We start from the raw sequence: 19,199 nt of genomic DNA, 5'->3' as shown, positions 1-19,199 counted from the left end.
TTATTAATTCAATGCTTATATATGTGTGTGTGTGTGTGTGTGTGTGTGTGTGTGTGTGTTAAATTTAAAATGTTGTAATGGGCTAAATTATAAATCAGTTTAAACAGGACATAACTAAAAGTCTTTAAAGATGTAAATAAAATCTCTTTAGTGACAACAAATTAAACTAGAAGAAAAATTCTTACATTGTAATTAGGTATAGGCAAAATGAATGGCTAATCGCTAAAAAAAGCCCTTAAATTCTGTGTATATAAAAATCAATATAACTCCAAGTAGAAATCATGTATGAATTAATGATATAATCATTTAATAAAGTATTATTTAATATTTTCTAAAGAAAAATAAAAGGATATCATAAATATTATATTTTTGAAATAGCATTTTACTTTAAATTTTACAACACAATTTTATAATAGATCCCTTATAAACATGAAAATATAGTCATCAGCTTAAATATTTTTTTAAATCTGGGCTAAATTTTACAAATTTACTTCAAATTCTACATGAGGACATTGTTATAATAAACAGATTGGATTTTCACCACCACTCCACATCATCCCTATCTTTTTTCTCAATTTTAGTTTACCTTTTTTTTTAATAATATCTGCAGAATTTTCAGTGTTCAAATTGGTTATATGATTTGAACCCAAGAACACAAGTCACCTTTGAACAGGCCTTTAATGGTTACTACATTTATAAGGAAAGAGTGCTCAATATCTGTGATAAATGTAGATCTAAGTTTAAAGAGTGTAGACATAAAATAAACAGCACATTGTGACTGCCTATTTCTTGCATTCATCCAATGAACACAAAGAGAAGACATTCACAGTTATCATGTACATTTTTTTTATGGTCATTACTCAGCATTTTTTTTATGGTCATTACTCGGCATCCATATTCAGCACAAACATTATTCAAAAATATATATTTAAAACTCATGTTATCATGGAGAAAAATTATCAAGGATATTTCCAGAGATCAAAAAAGTTCAATGTTTGATAGATACGATTATTTTTGGTTAAATGTAGAAATGAATGTTGTAAAATGCTTTGATCCATTTACAATGAGGTGAAAATGATTATGTTTCTGAAGTTTTGAGATGACGATTGATAATTTGTATTATTTGGACTACTGTTCTTATTTTGTGTGCTATTCGCACGTTTCAGACGATGTAACTTCCATAAGAGCCCATGTTATAACAAACAAAGTATTAAATAAAATTTACTTCTAATTAATACTCTTTTAGAGGTTGAAGGTTCAATTCTCAGTGCAGGCAATACTAAGTATACAATTGTGAATTACTTAAGATTTCTACCTGCTCTTGGCTGAGAGAATGAGAGCATGCTACCCCTGGAGCAAAATAAAGTGTTCCATTCCTAATTCTGAACAGATTTTCAAGTTCGACAGAAAGATGCTTCAGTCTGAAGAAGGTCGGAGGTTACATCGGCTAAAACGTTCTGAGAATTATACTGAAGATAAGAACAGTAGTCTGAATAATTCAGATAATCGAAAAAATGATTATGTACAGATTGATGCAAAAACTGAAACATATAATCTAAATGTTTAAACATTCACCCTTAACTTACACATTAAATTGTCACGCAAGTGTATCAATGGCAATTCTCTTTCATCCATATATGATATGAAATCTTGAAATAAAGTTTTTTAAATTTTCCGTAGTTCAACAAAAATAAGTTGCTATCTCTTCAAGACTACTGCACTTTTTAAGCGAACAGTTCCTTCTGTAAGTTTCTTGCGTAATTCTTCTCGGTTTTCTTCCATCTGACGTTCTTGCGCTGCTTTTCTCTTCTGAAGAAGACGTCCTCGAAGCACCCGCTCGCGTTCTTTCATTTCTTCTTGTTTCCTTAGTTCGGCTTCAACTTTTTTCTTTTCTTCTGCCAACTTATGCAGCCTTTCTTCTTCAGCTTTTAAACGCTTTTGCTCTGCAATTGCTGCCTGTCGACGATCCTCATCCTCTTTCAATTTAATAACCTTTTTAACAAAGAAAAAAAAAATTTTTTTAAAGTTCAATAAAGAGAAACTTTTATATTGTTTTATTTTAATAAGCTTAAGCTTTATTTGTGAAAACGTTTGGTTGATTTTTTTTACAGCACATCAATCCTTTCCAAGTAATTTTATGCCAAAGCCAGTTATTTCAGTAAAAGATTGTCTGCTTCAAGTTTAAGATTTTCGAATATATATTTATGGTTTAAATATCTGTTTTGTTTAATATCTTTAATTTTATCAAATTATGTTGTTATTTTCCTTTTCCATCATCATTCCCTCTGTAGTAGTAGCAATAATAATAATAATAATAATAATAATTAGTTTAACATCTGTTTTATATACTGGCATGTGATGGCCGGCTTTTAGAAATTGACTTCCAAGCTAACAAATCTCTAACCAGATCTTTATCCATAATTGCTCATATTAGTGTTTTATAAATCCTAATGTAACACCAAATATAATGTAAACACTCAAACACCATATAAACTTACCAGGAATGACAATTTAGTGCAGGATATCCACATTGGGCATCATAGGACAATTTTCTTAAATGGAACTATGACTGGTGAGAGTTACCTCAACTAGCTTCGGGAATTTGTCAATCTACAAATTTCAGAGATGACATTTGCAAATCCCTTGGTGCACATTATCAATATTGTCTAGAAACTAATGGTTATCAATTTGAACATTTGCAAAGATGATTCTTACATGATTACATTTGTCTTCTGTATTCTAAGCTATTCCATTTCACTCTATGTTCATAAGTAAAGGTATATCGTCATTGAAAGAGTACATTTTTTAGACATCCTATATTTTTGTATGCTATCAGATGCCAAAAAGGTGATTTCTGTCCCATTAGGCAAATACAAATAAAACACTTGTAAACTTGGAACTGTCTCAAATTCCATTAAATACAGAACATGCAATGAATGGTTTCACAAAAGATGTTTCATTCTGTCAGTACTACATGTAGCAAATGCAACTAACTTTATTTACAGGTTTATCGAAATCAGACTTTTATCTTTAACAAATATAAGAATTTCAATCAAAGAAACTGGAAAATCAACAAATTCACTGAATATCTTCGATTGAAATAAAAGCTACATAATCAATATTTGCATTCTATATATTATGCACTTTAATATTTATTCCTTCAATCATTATTATTCAGGCATATTTTATTTATCTAAGGTAAAAATTTAGCTGCAAAAATAAATTTCTATATGTTCAGACAGATAATCTCAGTAAACACCAAATAATTTAGGAAAAAAACAATCAGAGAATATTAAAAAAGCAATCTTGGGTGGCAAACTAACATAAATAGATAATAATAAACTTACAATAAAAAGAATCAAGTCTTTGGGATTCATTACGGTTTGCTTTAAAATTATCACCACAGCTGCTTAAATTAATTCGTTAATACATTTTACTTAGTTGCTCAAAATCAAATTATTATACCTATTATTATGATATATAAGTAAATTTAATAAATAATTTAATATTTCTTTTTTATAACCTAGTAGTAAACAAATATAATTGTTTATCTGAAAGCTGACAAGTTAGTTTTTATTTTGTTAATGCCATAAGCATCTTCTTTTTTTTTTTTTTTAAATGGTGAAGATAAAAAAAAATTATCGGCTATTAAATTTGTCTCCGGTTTTATGGCTGATAGTAATGAACATCTAAGTGCGAGAATAAAGGATCCTACCCCATTCCTTTATTCTTAACTAATCAAAAATAAAATATCGATAGGGTTTGAACATTAAAATTTATCAGTAATATAATTTTAATTTTTTTAGAAGATAGACAAATATTTCCATATATGAATGACAAAACAGATTTAAGTATGTATCTTGTATTAAGTTAGGTTTAGTTTGCCTTATTGCAACCAGCAACTATTTATTTAACGCTGATGCAAATTGCTAGATGGAATGCTAATGGTAGGGCAACTATTTATGTATTTAATTAGATTTTACTGAATTTCCTAAATTTAGTTTAATATGTTTGGGCTAGTGATTTTGAAAAGTTTATTATGACAGTCCACTAGTGTGTGCTTAACTGTATATGATCCTTGACATGAAACACATGGAGATTCTTCATCATCCAGCAAATGTTTATAAGTAGTATGTGTATGTCCTATGGCAGAGTCTGGTTAATAGAACCTCTTCTCTTCTAGCCTTTCTGTAGCCTGGATGTATCAAGAGACTCATGACAATAAATCTTGAGAACTCTTTAGCATTATTTTCATTGTCAGAAGAATCTGACTAATAAATGCGATTTGGATTTTATGTTTATTTGTTTGTTTTGTTTCTTCAATAATTCTTAGCTCTATCATGCATCACTTACCAGGATGAATATCCTATTCACCCTGGTTGGTTCAGTAATACTGTGAACATTATACTCATCTTGAGACAGAATAGTTTACCTCCTATTTTTTTCATATCAGTACCTCAAAACTGAATTGTTGAAATTTGGCAGTGGTAACCTTGATTCTCAACATGATTGACCCTTAGCAACCACCATCTTGTAGGTATTGTAGAAACAATGAAAGAAGAAAGTGGAGGTTTTGATTTCAGAATCAAACTGAATATGTTTCAGAAGGAGTTTTACAGATACTATTATGGCATGACGTGACTAACTAGTTTATTGGATTGGGCCGATCTTAGCTTTTGTTTAGCCAAAGCAGAATGTTATAAATTGTATGACCATTTAGGCAACCAGACCAGACTATAGACTGCTCAATCACAAGAATTCTGTTCTAAGTCAACACCCACGGCTGATAGGTGGCCCCATTTTCGACCACAGCTAATAGGGCAGTCTTCTAATAAAAAGCTATTAATAACAAAGATACAGTGAAATAATTGGCTCTATTTTATATCAAGGCAATACTTTATATTATTTGGATTATTCAAACTATTGTTTGTCTCTTAGATATTATTCTTGTGTTTTAGCTAATGTAACCTCTGACATCTTTCAGCTGAATCTTGTCGAACTTTTGAATCTATGGAACTTTGAATGAACCCTTTAATCCACAAGGATCGTTAAGAATACAATTATGAAGTACTTAAGACTTCTAACAAATCATGGCTGATGGAACAAAAGCAAACTACCCAGTGATATAATAAAGGGTTCTGTTTTAAATTCTGTACAGATTCCAAAATTCAACAGAAAGCTTAAAAAATTTGATAAGATGCGCCTGAAGAAGGTCAATGGTTTAAATCAACTGAAACATTGTGAAAATAACATCTAAATAAGGACAATGGTTTGAATAATCCAAATTATCAACTCTTATCTAAAAAATTCCGAAACGTAAAACAATACTTGTCATACATTAAAATAATCAGTTTTAATAAAACTACCATAAGGTTTATTTCATCTGCTCAATTGTTAGCAAACTGTAAAAAATAGTTGTATTATTAAAAAAATAAATAAACACATACAAAAGAAATTACCTTCACATTTTTAAAAAGTTCCGTCATAAGACGGAGCGAGTCCAATTTCCGTTGGGTGACTAATAATTTACGCTCATCCTTTGCCAGTTTTAGATTCATTTTCTCTTCCTCTTCACGTTTTCTTTTCGCTGCTTGTTTCTCACGACGTCTGTCCTCACGATCCCGCCGACGTTCTTCTTGCCGTTGCAATTTCTCTTCTTGTTTGCGTAACTTTATCTGCTCTTCAAGTTCTTGTTGGCGTCTACAAAAGACATGAACATAACAAAAAAAAAAAAAATAATAATCCCAGCAGATATTCAAAAAGAAATTATCTTTATTACAAAATGATTGATTTCTTTAAATACATTTATTTCTACTTTAATTCTTTTTAAACCTTTATTCGTTTAAACAAAGCATATTGTTACTAATGCCTAAGGGGCTACTGCAATAAAAGCAAAATTGGTGCAAGTCTTTAATTTCCACTCCACAAAAATACCAAAAATAAAGGAAAATGTTTATGGTATACATACCTGTAATGGAAAGAAAATACTGTATACCAAACATCACTATAATTAATCAAGTAGTTTTATTTAAAAAAAAAAAAAAAAAATTATGGCTGAACAACAATCGCAGAGTTTTCCATGACATTTTGCAGGACAAGGGAGATAATTCTAAATAATTTACACTTTCACAAGATTTTAGAAAGTCATTTTTAACAAGAGGTGTGGAGGGGAGCTATGAATTCTCATTAATCACTTAAAAATTATTTTCTTTATAAAAACAAAACTTGTTGATCAAATTATGTGATTTTTTAGTGTACAATATTTTATTTCTGTCATGGGTATGTACATCATGAAGATTTTTGTTTATTTTTGTTTTGTCAACCGGGAGGGGGGAGTATGGACTAACACTGCCAGATTTATAGAGGCCAACCTGGATATGGAAATTGGACAGTAAGGTGTTTGTTCACATTGCATTTAAATTTTTGCATGTTGGTACAGTCGAAGAAACAGTGAGCAAGAAATGAATTCGAAAGGTAAGCAGTCTGAGGAAAGAATTTTTGGCAACTAACACCCAATGACATAGTTTACTTACATAAATATATATAATTTGTTTATTTTAAAAAAGACATTGTTATGGTTTTCTATATAAAAATATTCTCATGAAACAATGTTTAAAAAATGTCTACACTTCTAATAAATAAATATTTATATTTCCATTTTTCTCACAAATTTGAAATTGTCAAAACAACCACAGCGTCATTCCAAATACGGCCTCAATCTGCATACCATTCCTGATCTAAATCTTATCATCATCTAGATTATGATTACTATTCACTATCTTGCTTCTCTGATCACTTGGGGTTGGGAAGCCTTTCGGTCACCGAAAAATAAGTCGTTGAAGAGCTGTTTAAATCTGGCCGGCTCCAATGTGTTTGTTCGTTCAAGAATGACTTGTTTCAGTATCTCGTATGAATCTTCACTGAGAGGTGATGCGAAAATATCCTTGACTTCCTTGGCAACCTCTGTAGGCAGAGCCTCCATGACATAGAAATATTTCTGGATCAAGGAAGAGATTTTCTAATTGGCAAAAATAGCCTCCATTTGAAAAAAAAACATATATGCGGTTTTTGGGTGCTGTAGATAGGCATCTTAAAAGAAATTAATGCAAGGGAAGGGTCCCAGTGTTGGTCCATCTGTCACTCTATAGGGCCCTTAAATTGACTTATCCTTTGGACGTCGGCGGCATTGTGAGAGAAGGTCAGGACATGAAAAACCTGACCACCTTGAGCATTGCATACAACGTCGGTGTCCTTTCCCCGGCTGACTTCGGAGCTGAGCATAACACATGTAGGTACCATGGCTTTGAATTTGGCTAGTCTGAATGCGAGGGGCTTGAGATCATCGGGCCGGGCGGCTCGCCTCCGGCACGACCTCTTGTCCCTGGGAGTGGATGTGGCTTCGATTCAGGAGACACATTTTGTTTCTTCTGTGGACTGTCAGGTGCTGGCTCGAGACTTTGAGGTTTTCTCAGCATATGGCAGCTCGCGGGGGAAGGGAGTCTCCCTGCTAGTTAAACGTACTCTGTCCGCGACGGTCGACATTGTCCATATGGATGCGGAGGGCAGGCTGGTCGTGGCAGATATTGCCGTTAAAGATTCTGTGTTTCGGGTGATTGCGGTTCATGTGCCTAGCACCGTTCGTGAGAGGGTCTCATTCTTCAGTCAGCTCGACCCATTTGTAGATTGTCGAAAGCGGGTAGTGCTAATGGGGGATTGGAATGCCATCTTAGACCCCGACATAGATAAGGTAGGAGGCGGAGCTAGAGGGTCGGAGAGGTGCGAGTCCATCCTGGCTGATCTGATGGCTAGATGCGGTCTGGTCGACAGGTTTCGGGTCGAGCATCCGGGGCGGGAGATGTGGACGTGGACCAATAGCGTTCCCTCCTATCCAAACACCTATTTGGACAGGATGTTAGTTAGGAGAGGCAAAGTAGACTTCCTATCTTGTCCCACATTCACTTGGCTAGGCCAGACGGACCATAAACTAGTTATGGCCCGGCTGAAGCTAGGAAATAGGCCTAAGTTAGCGGGGTACTGGAAGTTAAACACCTCCCTTCTGGAGATACAAGACTTCCAAGATCAGTTAAGAGAACTAATTAAAAAGGCACTAGTGGGAGCCATTACCGGAAGTAAGTGGTGGTTAGGTCTCAAAGCCAAGATCAGAAGCTTCTCCGTCAAGTATGCCCAGCGCCTCGCACTAGATAAGGCCAAGACAAAGAATAAGCTAGAGCAGAAACTAGCCCGGGCTACAGGGGAGGGTGATAAGGTTAGTCAGGAACTAGCTAAGCAGGACCTTCTAGGCGAGACTAGCGAGCGTTACGAAGGCCAAGTAGTTAGAGCTATGCTTAGAAAGATAGGCAATGAAGCATTCAATTTTGATGCAGACGTGCGCCATGAGGTTCTAGGCGTGGCTCGGACAAATACATTGCGAAAGTCAAACATCCGGATGGACGCACCCTGGAATCGACTCGGGAGATCTGCGAGGGGTTTCGAGAACATTTTGAGGAGCGTTTTACGCAGCAGCTCGATCTTCAGGTCCTTGGTTTTAGCGATTATTTGGCCGACTCTTCCCGCCTGGAGGTGACTAGAGCGGCTAGTTGCAAGGGCCGGGTGACGGAACGGGAGGTTTTTACTGCGCTGAAGAAGGTCAGCTGTGACAGATTGTCGGGACTCAATGGTCTGCCATACGAACTGTATTTGAGGCTGTCGCCCATGTTTCTGCCTCTTCTCACGGATGTGTTCAACCATTGGTTTGCTCAGGGATCCATCCCAGGGCAAGTCACCAATGGAGTGATCACATTGCTGAGGAAAGGTGACGGGCATGGTGGGGAAGAGTTAGACAACTACAGGCCCATAACTCTGCTAAACACAGAGTTGAAGATTTTGGCCAATGTCCTGTTGAATCGATTGCAGGTTGTTATCGACAAGTTGGTTGAACCGGAACAGAACTATGCTGTGAAGGGGAGATCGATTCAGAACAACTTGCACCTGATCCACACGATCCTAGAGGGGGGAATAGATGACGACACGGAAGCCGCGCTGATCAACTTAGATCAGTCCAAAGTTTTCAATAAGGTCAACCATCATTTCCTGGCATCTGTCTTAGAGGCCGCCGGTTTTAAACCGGACTTTTGCAAGTGAATCTCCGTAATGTATCGACAGCCCACGGCTGTCGTGCAAGTCAACGGAAAGCGCTCGAAACCCTTTGTTATCTCTCGGTCGGTTCGTCAGGGTTGTCCGCTGTCGCCCCTGCTTTATGTCCTGGCCTTGGAGCCTCTGCTCCGCAAGCTGAGACATATGGAGGCAAATTCGGCCTTGCGCGGAATGGCTCTGCCTGGCAGCTCAGCTGCCAAGGTATCCGCATTTGCCGATGATGTCACAGTCTTCGTGTCAGGCTTCAGAGACATTGAGATCGTGTCAGAGGCACTCGCACAGTATGAAAGAATCACGGGAGCCAAGATAAACCGCAGCAAGTCGGTAGGACTGCGGTTGGGCGCCTGGAGTGGCAACGCAAACCTCCCGGCGCCCTTCAGCTGGACAGATGGCCCGGTCCGGATCCTCGGCATGTGGTTCGGACCGGGTCTCCAGCTTGACAAGAATTGGTTGGAGGTACGGTCAAAGGTGGAGGCTGCAGTCAATTCGTGGCTTCCTAGTAAACTTTCCTTAAAGGGTAGAGCTGAGGCGTGCGCCACTTACGTCTTTCCTCTCATCCTTTACCGACTGGCCGTACTTCCCTGCCTGCACAACACCTAAAAGCTCTTATCAAACTCTTGTCCTTACTCCTTTGGGACAGAAGAAGACACTGGATGAGCAGACAGGTCTGTATTCAACATCCGTGTGAGGGAGGCTTAGGAATGCCGGACTTGAAGTGTCATTGAGATGCTGAGAGGCTGGCCTTCCTGAGCCACTATATGCAAGATGACCAACTGTGGCACCCCGTGGTTACTACCGCCTTCCCCGACCTCGTTCTCGACCCTTCTATCGAGAGCCATCACAGGTCGCGGGGAGAATCTGCCTACATGAAAGAGTGCCGAGCCGCGCTAAAACGACTACCAAGGTCCAGCAACCTTGTGACTGCTAACCCTAGAGAACTCCACAGGGATCTAGTGAAGAGGGCTGCCGACGACCCGTTATGCGCGCGTTTGGGTTGGCAGCAGAGTGAGATCCGCTGGGCGCCAGGTTCGAGTCATCTGAACAATTCGGTGTTCTCTCTGACCTGGCGATTGGCCTGAAATGCACTTCCACTCAACAACATACAATGCAGTTCCGGGTTTTTGGAGTCGCCTGATCGTCCCCGTTGTGGGACAATGGCCGTAGAAACTACTGATCACGCTTTCTTTGATTGCCGCGAACTCCGCCAGTACTGGTCGTATGTCAGCGGTGACGGCTCGCATCGATCCTGAGCATCCTCGCCCAATTACCGTATCCAATGTCGTGGACAACGTGAGGCGGCCGTGGGACCGGGAAAGACAAATGACCTACGTTCCGATCCTGGCTGTGGCGAGAATGGTGATTTGGACGTCGCGTCTGCAAGGTTGCCGGGGGGGGGGTTCTTTTTCTGATCAGGATCTGATCGCTTTCTTTAAACACCAACTACGGGTGAAGATCAGATGTGATAGAAGAAGGCTGCATCACGCGATATTTGACAGAAGATGGATACATTTAGTAAGTCTGTGTGTACGAAGAGGAGCCAGATTTGAATACGTGTTCCCCGCATAGGTGTGGAACGTGCAGTTCCGTAAAGTAAAATTAAACAAGTAGCCTCTCAACATGCTGAGTGTGTGTTCCATCCCTCCCCGATTAGGAAGCCTCCAAGATCCCCACCCCTCTTACTTGTAATTTTTGTTTTAATCCCTTCCTCTAAATTTTACGCATCTTGGAGAGAAAGAAATACAACTAACCCCCATCTCTTACCCACAAAATTTTCTTTTCTCCATTCACCCCCATCTAGAGGGCATCCCCACCTAGAGACTGACCCGCAGAAGCGAGGTTCCTTTTACAAACCTAGTGGAACGGGCAGTCTATCAGGTAGACAGGGTTGGGAGGGTCCTACTAATCACCTTTTGTTTTTTCTTCCCCCGCCCTCGACACAAATGAATTATTGTACCATTTAATTGTTATCTTTTTTGTTTTTACACGTCAATAAAAAATGTTTTAAAAACTGGGAGTTAAGTAGGACGTCCCCAAATATGAAAGGGTGAATGCGGTATTATGGTGAAAGAAGATACTAGCTGGGAGAAACTTTTTATTTTGTTTAGTTCTGGAGTGACAAGGATGACCAACGACCCCCAAAATCCCCCCTCCCTTTTTGAGTCGGCCATGTGCCTAAGTCTTTTGTTCATCGTTGATTTTGACTGTATTTTTAACACGAATAAAAGATTTAATATCTCAAAGTGTAGTATCTGTTCAGGTAGATACTGCAAGCAAAGACCATATGTGGGGGCAGCCCCACATATAAGACCTTGGTCAATGTAGGGGAAACCCTTCATACCAATTGTCACTATCCAGCTCTCCTACTCCCCGGGGAGTTGGTCCCCATTTCCCCTTCACTCCTCACATTAAAAATCGGCCTTGTGCCTAATTTGCTCAGTAGGGGGAGCAAATAAATACCTTGTCTTTTTTCTGTTGTTCTTGGCCTTCGGACCGGGATCAAAGTGTAGTATCTGTTCTGCAGATGCTGCACTTAAGATAATTTGTACCAGTCAATGGAGGGGAAACCCTCTATACTGGGACAATTATTATTTTTAGTAACCAGAGTGCCCCCTTTTTGCCTACTTTTAAGGGAGTTGGTTTTTACCCCACATTAAAAACGGCCTTGTGCCTAATTTGCTTTGGTGGGGAAGCAAATAAATACAATAAATAGAAAAGAGGCTTGCTTCTTTTCTGTTGTTCTTGACCTTTGGGCCGCGATCAAAGTGTAGTATCTGTTCTGCAAATGCTGCACTTAAGGTAATTTGTCGCAGTCAATGGAAGAGAAACACTTTACACTGGGACAATTGTTATTTTTGGTCCCAACCAGAGTGCCCCTTTTCCCTTTTTTTCGGGGAGCTAGTTTAACCCCACTTTAAAAACGACCCCATGTCACATTTTGCTTTGGTGGGAAAGCAAATAAATACTAATAGAAAAGAGGGGTTTTAATATGAATATCAATGCACACAAAAGAAAAACGAATTTATAGGAGTATAGATTATTATTATTATTATGGTGTGAAGTAAATATGGCAGACGTTGAATAAAAGCCTGTGGCACGTGGTTGGAACACATATGGGGTGGGTGTTTCTGTGCGTCGCCATCTCGGGAAGTTACAACAAAATATTTGTTTTTGTAACTTGGTAATGAAGGAATAGCCACCAATTCATTCGTGTTTAATTATTGGTGTGAATAATTGAAGTGTCCATTCCGATGTGTTAGTCGAAAGTCAAAGTTTACCAATTTAAACGACTTACAAATTAATGAAGATAGATGCCAAGTTTATATATGTACAACCTGTAGAATTTATTAAAGACAAGTAGAAAACATTTATACATTTTTAAGCAAACAATACTTTTTAGTAGAAAATGTACAAGAGCATGTGTATATTGTGTATGTGTATGTCATGTTGATCTTTGGCAATCATGTGTGGATTGAGATTAATTGTTCAGTTCATGTTGTTACCGAGGTAATTCATTGATCGTAGTGTTGACGTCTGTTTGTCAGAGATGAGGTCAAAAAGGGCGATAATTGCTTATTTTATTTTCTACAAATTGTGTCTGTGTGTTTGCTGTGCACGAAACTATTTGACTAGTTTTTAAACAAATGTATCTCTACAGATTATACAATGTTTAGCTTACCTCACTAAGACTGGATTTGTATGCAAAAGTTTGTTTAATTTGAGAGTCATGTTTCCGTGTGTGAACCAAGTTTTGGATCACGTCGTTCATTGTTCATCTCTGTCGTATGCAAGGGGAAAAGAGAAAGAGAGAGATGGAAAAGGAAAAGATATTTAAATGGAAGTTTAATGTTGACGCCTGTTTGTCAGAGGTGAGGTCAAAAAAGGCGATAATTGCTTATTCTTTTCTTTCTACAAATTATGTCTATGTGTTCACTGTGCACGAAACTATTTGACAGACTAGTTTTTAAACAAATGTATCTCTACAGATTTCATGAGGACTGAAAAATCATATTCCAACTTGCCATAAAGCTGCCTGACAATTTAAAAATGCTTCAATGAATTTCCAATCAGTTAATAGTCAATTCTTGGAGGTGCAAAATCTGTAATTTACCAAGCGCATTGAACTTCAGTCAATTTTTAAGAAGTAGGTCGGCTCTGCCTATCATCCAGCTTTTACACTCCTTTGTCTATTGTTCAGGTTCAGAGGTACAATCAGGGACATATTAGAGGTGCCTAGTGCTTGGCCTGTTTTCCTAACTAGGACAATGAACGCTGCCCTCCCATTCCTTTTTACACAATCCAAAATAGTAGTGCTTTATGTTCCAAGTGGAAAGATGCCTTGTCTGGGTTGAAAAAGAGTAATAAAATAAATAAAATTGATGGTTGATGATGGAAATGTTCAAAAGATGAATTTTGTCATTCAATATGAATAAAAACTTTTTTGAGCAAAACAAATTTTCCTTACAAACAATTATCTTTATAATTTATATGAAGAGTAAGGATTTCTTTCAATTTCAGTTTTTACATAAAACTCAAACTCAGCGGCCATTTTCTTTATAGGTTGCAGTGTCCACACATCGCCAAATAAAAGTTTAATCATATCACTCCTTTTTCCATTATTTTCTAAATTGATGCTGTATATTAATAAAGCAAAAATAAAGGCAACTGGTTGAGAACTCCATTAAAAAACTCACCTTTCTTCTTTTTTTCTTCTTTCTTCTTCTTCTTTTTCTTTTTTCTCTCTTTCAATCCTTTCTCTTTCAGCAACTTCAAGTTTTTCTCGCTCCAGTTTTCGTTTTCGAATTGATTTCTCAGACAAATGTTTTGTTTTGTCAAAATCAACCTAGAAAAATGAACACAGAATAAGTCAAAACAACACGATATTATGATACTAGCCGGATTACCTATCCCAGAGTGAGTTCATGATAATGCGACACATTCTGACCTTTTAATAACAGTACAAACAGACCCTTCAAAGCAATTTTAGACAAGTGATATAATTTTCTGTTACTTTTATTGTATATCTTGACTTGAGGCGACATTCACCCACAATGGGTTAAGCTGGTTCCTCCTATAGAACACACAGTATCCCGAATGAACATTGACTATGCATGATAGTTCATAGCAGTCAAGATAGTTAAGGGCAGTCAATTCTTAGGCAAGCAGTTTCGGCTATTTTTGTTTGTTTTGTAAATTGCAATCCAAAACATTCAAATCGATATGGGTCTCCTCCTATAGAAATATCAATTTTTTTCACAGTAGCGACTCGCAATAGACATTAGAGTGGCAGGACAAAGAGCATTCCAGTTGCATGTACATCTGTTATCTACACCCATGCAAATTATGCGGGTATAAAAACTGAAACTTTGTAATTGTAATTCCTGAGCAGTACCACGTGACAGGGTGTTTACTTTTCATCCAATTGGCATTCAAAGAAAGCGAATTTAAAAAATATTTTTCTAACAGCTTTCGCTGGTGACAGACTATCACCTATAAAAAAGGCACTGCACACGAAACACAACCAGTCAAGTCAGAGTTCCCTTTCAGTCCAGGCAGGACGCATTTCAACCACTCACTCCATCTCGTGACGTTAAACAATTAATATGATTTTGCGTATCTTGCACCTGAAACATATAAATCACCCTGGATTAATTACCAAAAGAAAAAATATATAACTTTGTGTTGCATCAGATATATTCATAGAACTGATTAAAAGAACAAACTTTATTTACCTTTTCATAAAAAAAGAAAGAAACATTTTTCTGCAAAAATGACATTCTGCCTCAGTCAGAGAAAGATTTCTCTCTCCTGCTTTTCATTACATGTTTTAATTCAAATCCTATCAGACTATTTTAAAAATATATAAAGTCTGAGCGACTATACATCAAGTTACAAACAGCATATAGGCCAGAACACTTCTTTCAAGAACATTTTCACATTTCTTACAAAACATGAACGATTTAATCGGCACACGCATATAAAAATACAACACAAAAAATGATTTTTCTTTCTATTGCTAAATAAAAATCATATTATGAACGTTTAAATTCGTCTTCACCTTAATGCTGATTCTGAAAATTTTTATTTTATTTTTTGTTAAAGGTTGGGAGACATTTACCTATGCTCACGCCATGGCTGCGATACCAGGCATCGGTGAATGTCGACCAAATCTCCTACACTCACATATAAAAAAAAAACAAAAAAAAACATGTTAAAAACGTAATTTAGCGGCCTGAACATAATGTGATAAATAATGTTTTATCTTGTTTTTTTTTTTTAAATATTAATAATTGAAGAACCATTTCGAGTTAAAATCTATTTAGTATTACGCTTGTAACACTAAAAATGTGCATATATACTAAGATAAATCACTAAAAAAGTCTTCATACAAACGGAAGTTAGCAATTACTTCAGTATATGTACACATTTGTAGTATATTCTTAAGATTATAAGCATAATTCTAAATATATTATAACTCGAAATGTTTGTTTGTTTATTAATATTTAACAAAAACAAGATAAAATATTGTTTATCGCCCGTCTATACACCACTTTTCTCTGTATTGTGTTTAGACCCCTAAATTGCAGTTTTACCAAATACACATCTTCAACAAAACCGATCGTAAAGTTACTTACTTTTATGTTAGCCGTCAGTGCTTTGTCACCTTCGCTTTTATACATAAGCTTCATCCCCCTCAAAGAATCCATCGCTTTTATAAAACCGACATATTCTTTATACTGGATGTATGCTTCGAACGTGAGATCTTGGCCAAAGGAAAATGTCTGTATGGTACCTGGTTTTGATTCTAACATCTGTTTTCTGTAAGGGTCAAGAATTGGAATGTCAATGCAGCGAATCTCACCAAAAACAGCGAAGACCCGATTCAAAACGGTTTGACTTGGTCGGTCTTTGTTCGGGTCGGCTCTACTAGAAAACCAACGTGTCGGAAGATCCTTGAAATACACGGTGTCGGGTCTTTCCCCTGGTTTCATTTCGTTGATGTTCTTGGCGTCTCGGAAGTACGATGCCATGTCGTGACGTGTTGGGAAATGGATTTTCGCTTCGGCTGATCTCACTCTGAGAATATCAGAGAAACCGCTAAGCTTGATCGACTTGGAATCTAATCTTGAAATCAGCGTCTTTATAATCGCCTTGTTTTCAGCTTCGCCCTCAAGCCGAATAAACTCTAGGGTACTCTTGGTTACTTTCAAAGAAGTGAAGATGTGAGGTTTGATCATATTTTTTATTTTCTCCATTACTTCCCAGTTAGAAATGGTCTTCCCTGGACACTTCAACTGCGGTAATTGAACGGAGACGTTAATACGGGCGATCGGCTTCAAGTAGAGTCCGTAATCCTCATTTAACTCCACGGCATCTGACACATCCATACATACTGTGGGGTTGGTCATGCTTATTAGATAATTATAAACTGATTGACAATAATAAAAATAAAAAAATATAAAACGTTTAGAGATACCGCCGAAAAATATGTTCAAATAGTTGTGTTACTCTTACGGTTTATGGATAAGCAAGCTCCAAAAAATGTGGCTTTTAGGGGCCATTTTGAACAATAGACTATTTTATATGAACAGATAAAATATTAACGATAAAAATAAAACGTTAATTTTTAACAAAATAAAAAAGTCACAAAAATACGATATTTAAATATATTCGGTTTCCGTCTTTCAAAATTCGCCAAACGCTATTTGCTGTGATTGTAATGTTTACATTATTATTAAACTATTATAATCACAAGCTTTACAAAAAGAAAAAACAAAACATGGTCCGTGCGGATCATTCCACTGTTATCATTTTCTCATGATCCTTGGTTTAAATTAATAATTAATTTTGTGAAATGTGTGAGACGTGATGACAATCAATTTGTGAGCGAGCTTATGTTATCACAACGGAAGCTGCCATCGTGGTTGATACAAAACACGAACTCGTACAGGCGAAACGGAAAAAAACTTTTTGTTTAATACATACAATAAAAACACAAACTTTTTAAATGGCACTAACACAAGGAAACTGTATTTAATTACATGAACCAATATATATAATCATAAAATGAATACAAATTAATGTTTACGGACGACAGAAAAAAAAAAAAAAATAATTAAGTAAAGTACATTTTTAAAAACGGAAAGTGGGGATAACTCTAAATTCTTAAATTCTCTAAAACATTGTAATAAGCATTTGTGGGCCTTCGGGCCAAGATCACAGTGTAGTATCTTTTACTTTTGTTGAATATATATATATTTTTTTAATCGATTTAATTTGGGAATAGTAAGTAGAACAGCCCCTGGTGTAATTGTTGTGAGTGAGAACTTAAGCTAGGGATACTAGCTAAAGTAAAAGGTACAGTGACAAGTACCCTCCTCCTAATTTTTTGAGTTGGCCTTGTTGTACCTAATTGTTTATTATTTGTAATTTTACATAAAATAAATGATAAAAACCTCACAGTGTAGTATCTGTTCAGATGCTACACTTCACTTTTTCTGTCCTCAGTCAGTGTAGAAAAAATCCTTCATGACTGAGACAATTTTTATTTTTGTTCCTATCCAGAGTGTTTCTTTTTGGGGAGTTGGATTTTACCCACATTAAAACGCGACGTTGGGTCTAACTCTGCCTTCATAGGGAGGCAAGTAAATTTGTTAAATTCTCTAACACTGACGCTCCTCCTTGATCTTTTGGTTAGGAGCGAAGAAGCGTGGTATCTGTTCTAATACTACACCTCCTCTATTTTGTCCTCATTTAGTAAGCGAGAAATCCTTGTAGACTGAGGTAATTGAAAATTTTGTACTAACTCATGGTTCTTGTTAAGATAAGAGTCGACAAATCGATTTTTTAAATATATCGTTTTAAGCAAAAACAATATTACATACTTAATTGTCATGTCGAAAATAGCAATATAACCCAAAATTATGAAATTCATAAGTAATAAGAAATTCCTGAGTAGAACAACTGCTATTGTGTTTTTAGTAAAAAAGAATCTATCGCTATAGACAACAAATATTGCAGGCCATGAACAAGTAATCTAAAATATTCGTTCCGAGTTATGTCCCCTGTGTGTGAACTTTTTTTTTTTTTACACAGTGATCACCACTTATCAAGGCCCGGAAGCCACTCAGGGATAAGGGTTATTGCAAGTACATTACGCTAGTGTGGAGATTTGATGAAGTGTTTACTTAAGGGGGCGGTTCATTAGGAATTTGTTAACATTGGACTTGAAGACATCCAAGTTGTAGTCCGGTGGGAAGCAGGCAGACGGAACAGAGTTCCACAGGCGTGCAGTTCTAAGAAAGAAGCTTTGTTCATGGAATCTGCGTTTTGATTTAGGCACAGATATAGAGTGGGGGAAATTTTCACAGTGGATTCAGCTAGACGGGTGTTTTTCGTGAAAGATTGGCGAGGGGGGACCAGAGATTGGAGTTCAGACGAGCACCTGCCATGGAAATAACGATAAAACAAGGATAGGCTCGCAACGTCTCTTCTGTGGGAGAGAGGTTGCAGGGTAGAGAAAAGGGCATCCTCCACTAAGCCACGAAGTCTATTTTGTACTCTGTCAAGACAGGATAGGTTGTTTTTAGCAGCTCCTGCCCAGATATGGCAACAGTATTCCATCCTTGGACGTACTTGGCTTTTATATAGATAGAGAATTGCATCAGTAGTGAGATATCTTCTGGAGCGGTAGAAGGATCCCACCATCTTTCCAGCGACCTTGGCAACAGACTTGACGTACGTGTTCCATTTCAGATCAGGAGTAAAAGTCAAACCCAGAAGCTTGTCAAAACACAGGGCCTCACCCAGACGAGAGCCATCCATCACAATTGATGCCAGATGGGGATCAGAGCGTTGATGATGTAAGGATAGGAGTTTGGTTTTGGATGCATTAAAGGTAACCAGCCACATCTTCCCCCATTGAACCATGCGCTCGAGATCAGAGGAGAGAGAATCAGAGAGAACTTTGTCATTTACAGCCTTTGATGTATTGCCGTAGATGATCGTGTCATCAGCATAGATTTCAATGAATGATTTAAGTATGTGTT

The 19,199-nt window shown here is 37.1% G+C and overlaps 1 protein-coding gene across 1 annotated transcript; it reads right to left on the bottom strand.

Annotated features, from left to right (window-relative positions):
• Positions 1–1,565: 1,565 nt before the first annotated feature.
• LOC145259771 (A-kinase anchor protein 17A-like) lies at positions 1,566–17,291 on the bottom strand. The gene is made up of 4 exons (XM_080117518.1): positions 15,786–17,291; positions 13,845–13,993; positions 5,460–5,700; positions 1,566–1,992 (listed from the first exon to the last, which is right to left on the bottom strand). Exons 1-4 carry the CDS (start codon positions 16,557–16,559, stop codon positions 1,699–1,701), a joined length of 1,458 nt encoding a protein of 485 aa, XP_079973644.1. The 5' UTR covers positions 16,560–17,291; the 3' UTR covers positions 1,566–1,698.
• Positions 17,292–19,199: the final 1,908 nt, after the last annotated feature.

Source organism: Euprymna scolopes, chromosome 3, assembly GCF_053919585.1.
Source record: "Euprymna scolopes isolate OS-2025 chromosome 3, ASM5391958v1, whole genome shotgun sequence".
Taxonomy (NCBI): domain Eukaryota; kingdom Metazoa; phylum Mollusca; class Cephalopoda; order Sepiida; family Sepiolidae; genus Euprymna; species Euprymna scolopes.
Note: the sequence above shows the minus strand (reverse complement) of the source record. Positions and strands in the feature narration are given on the sequence as shown.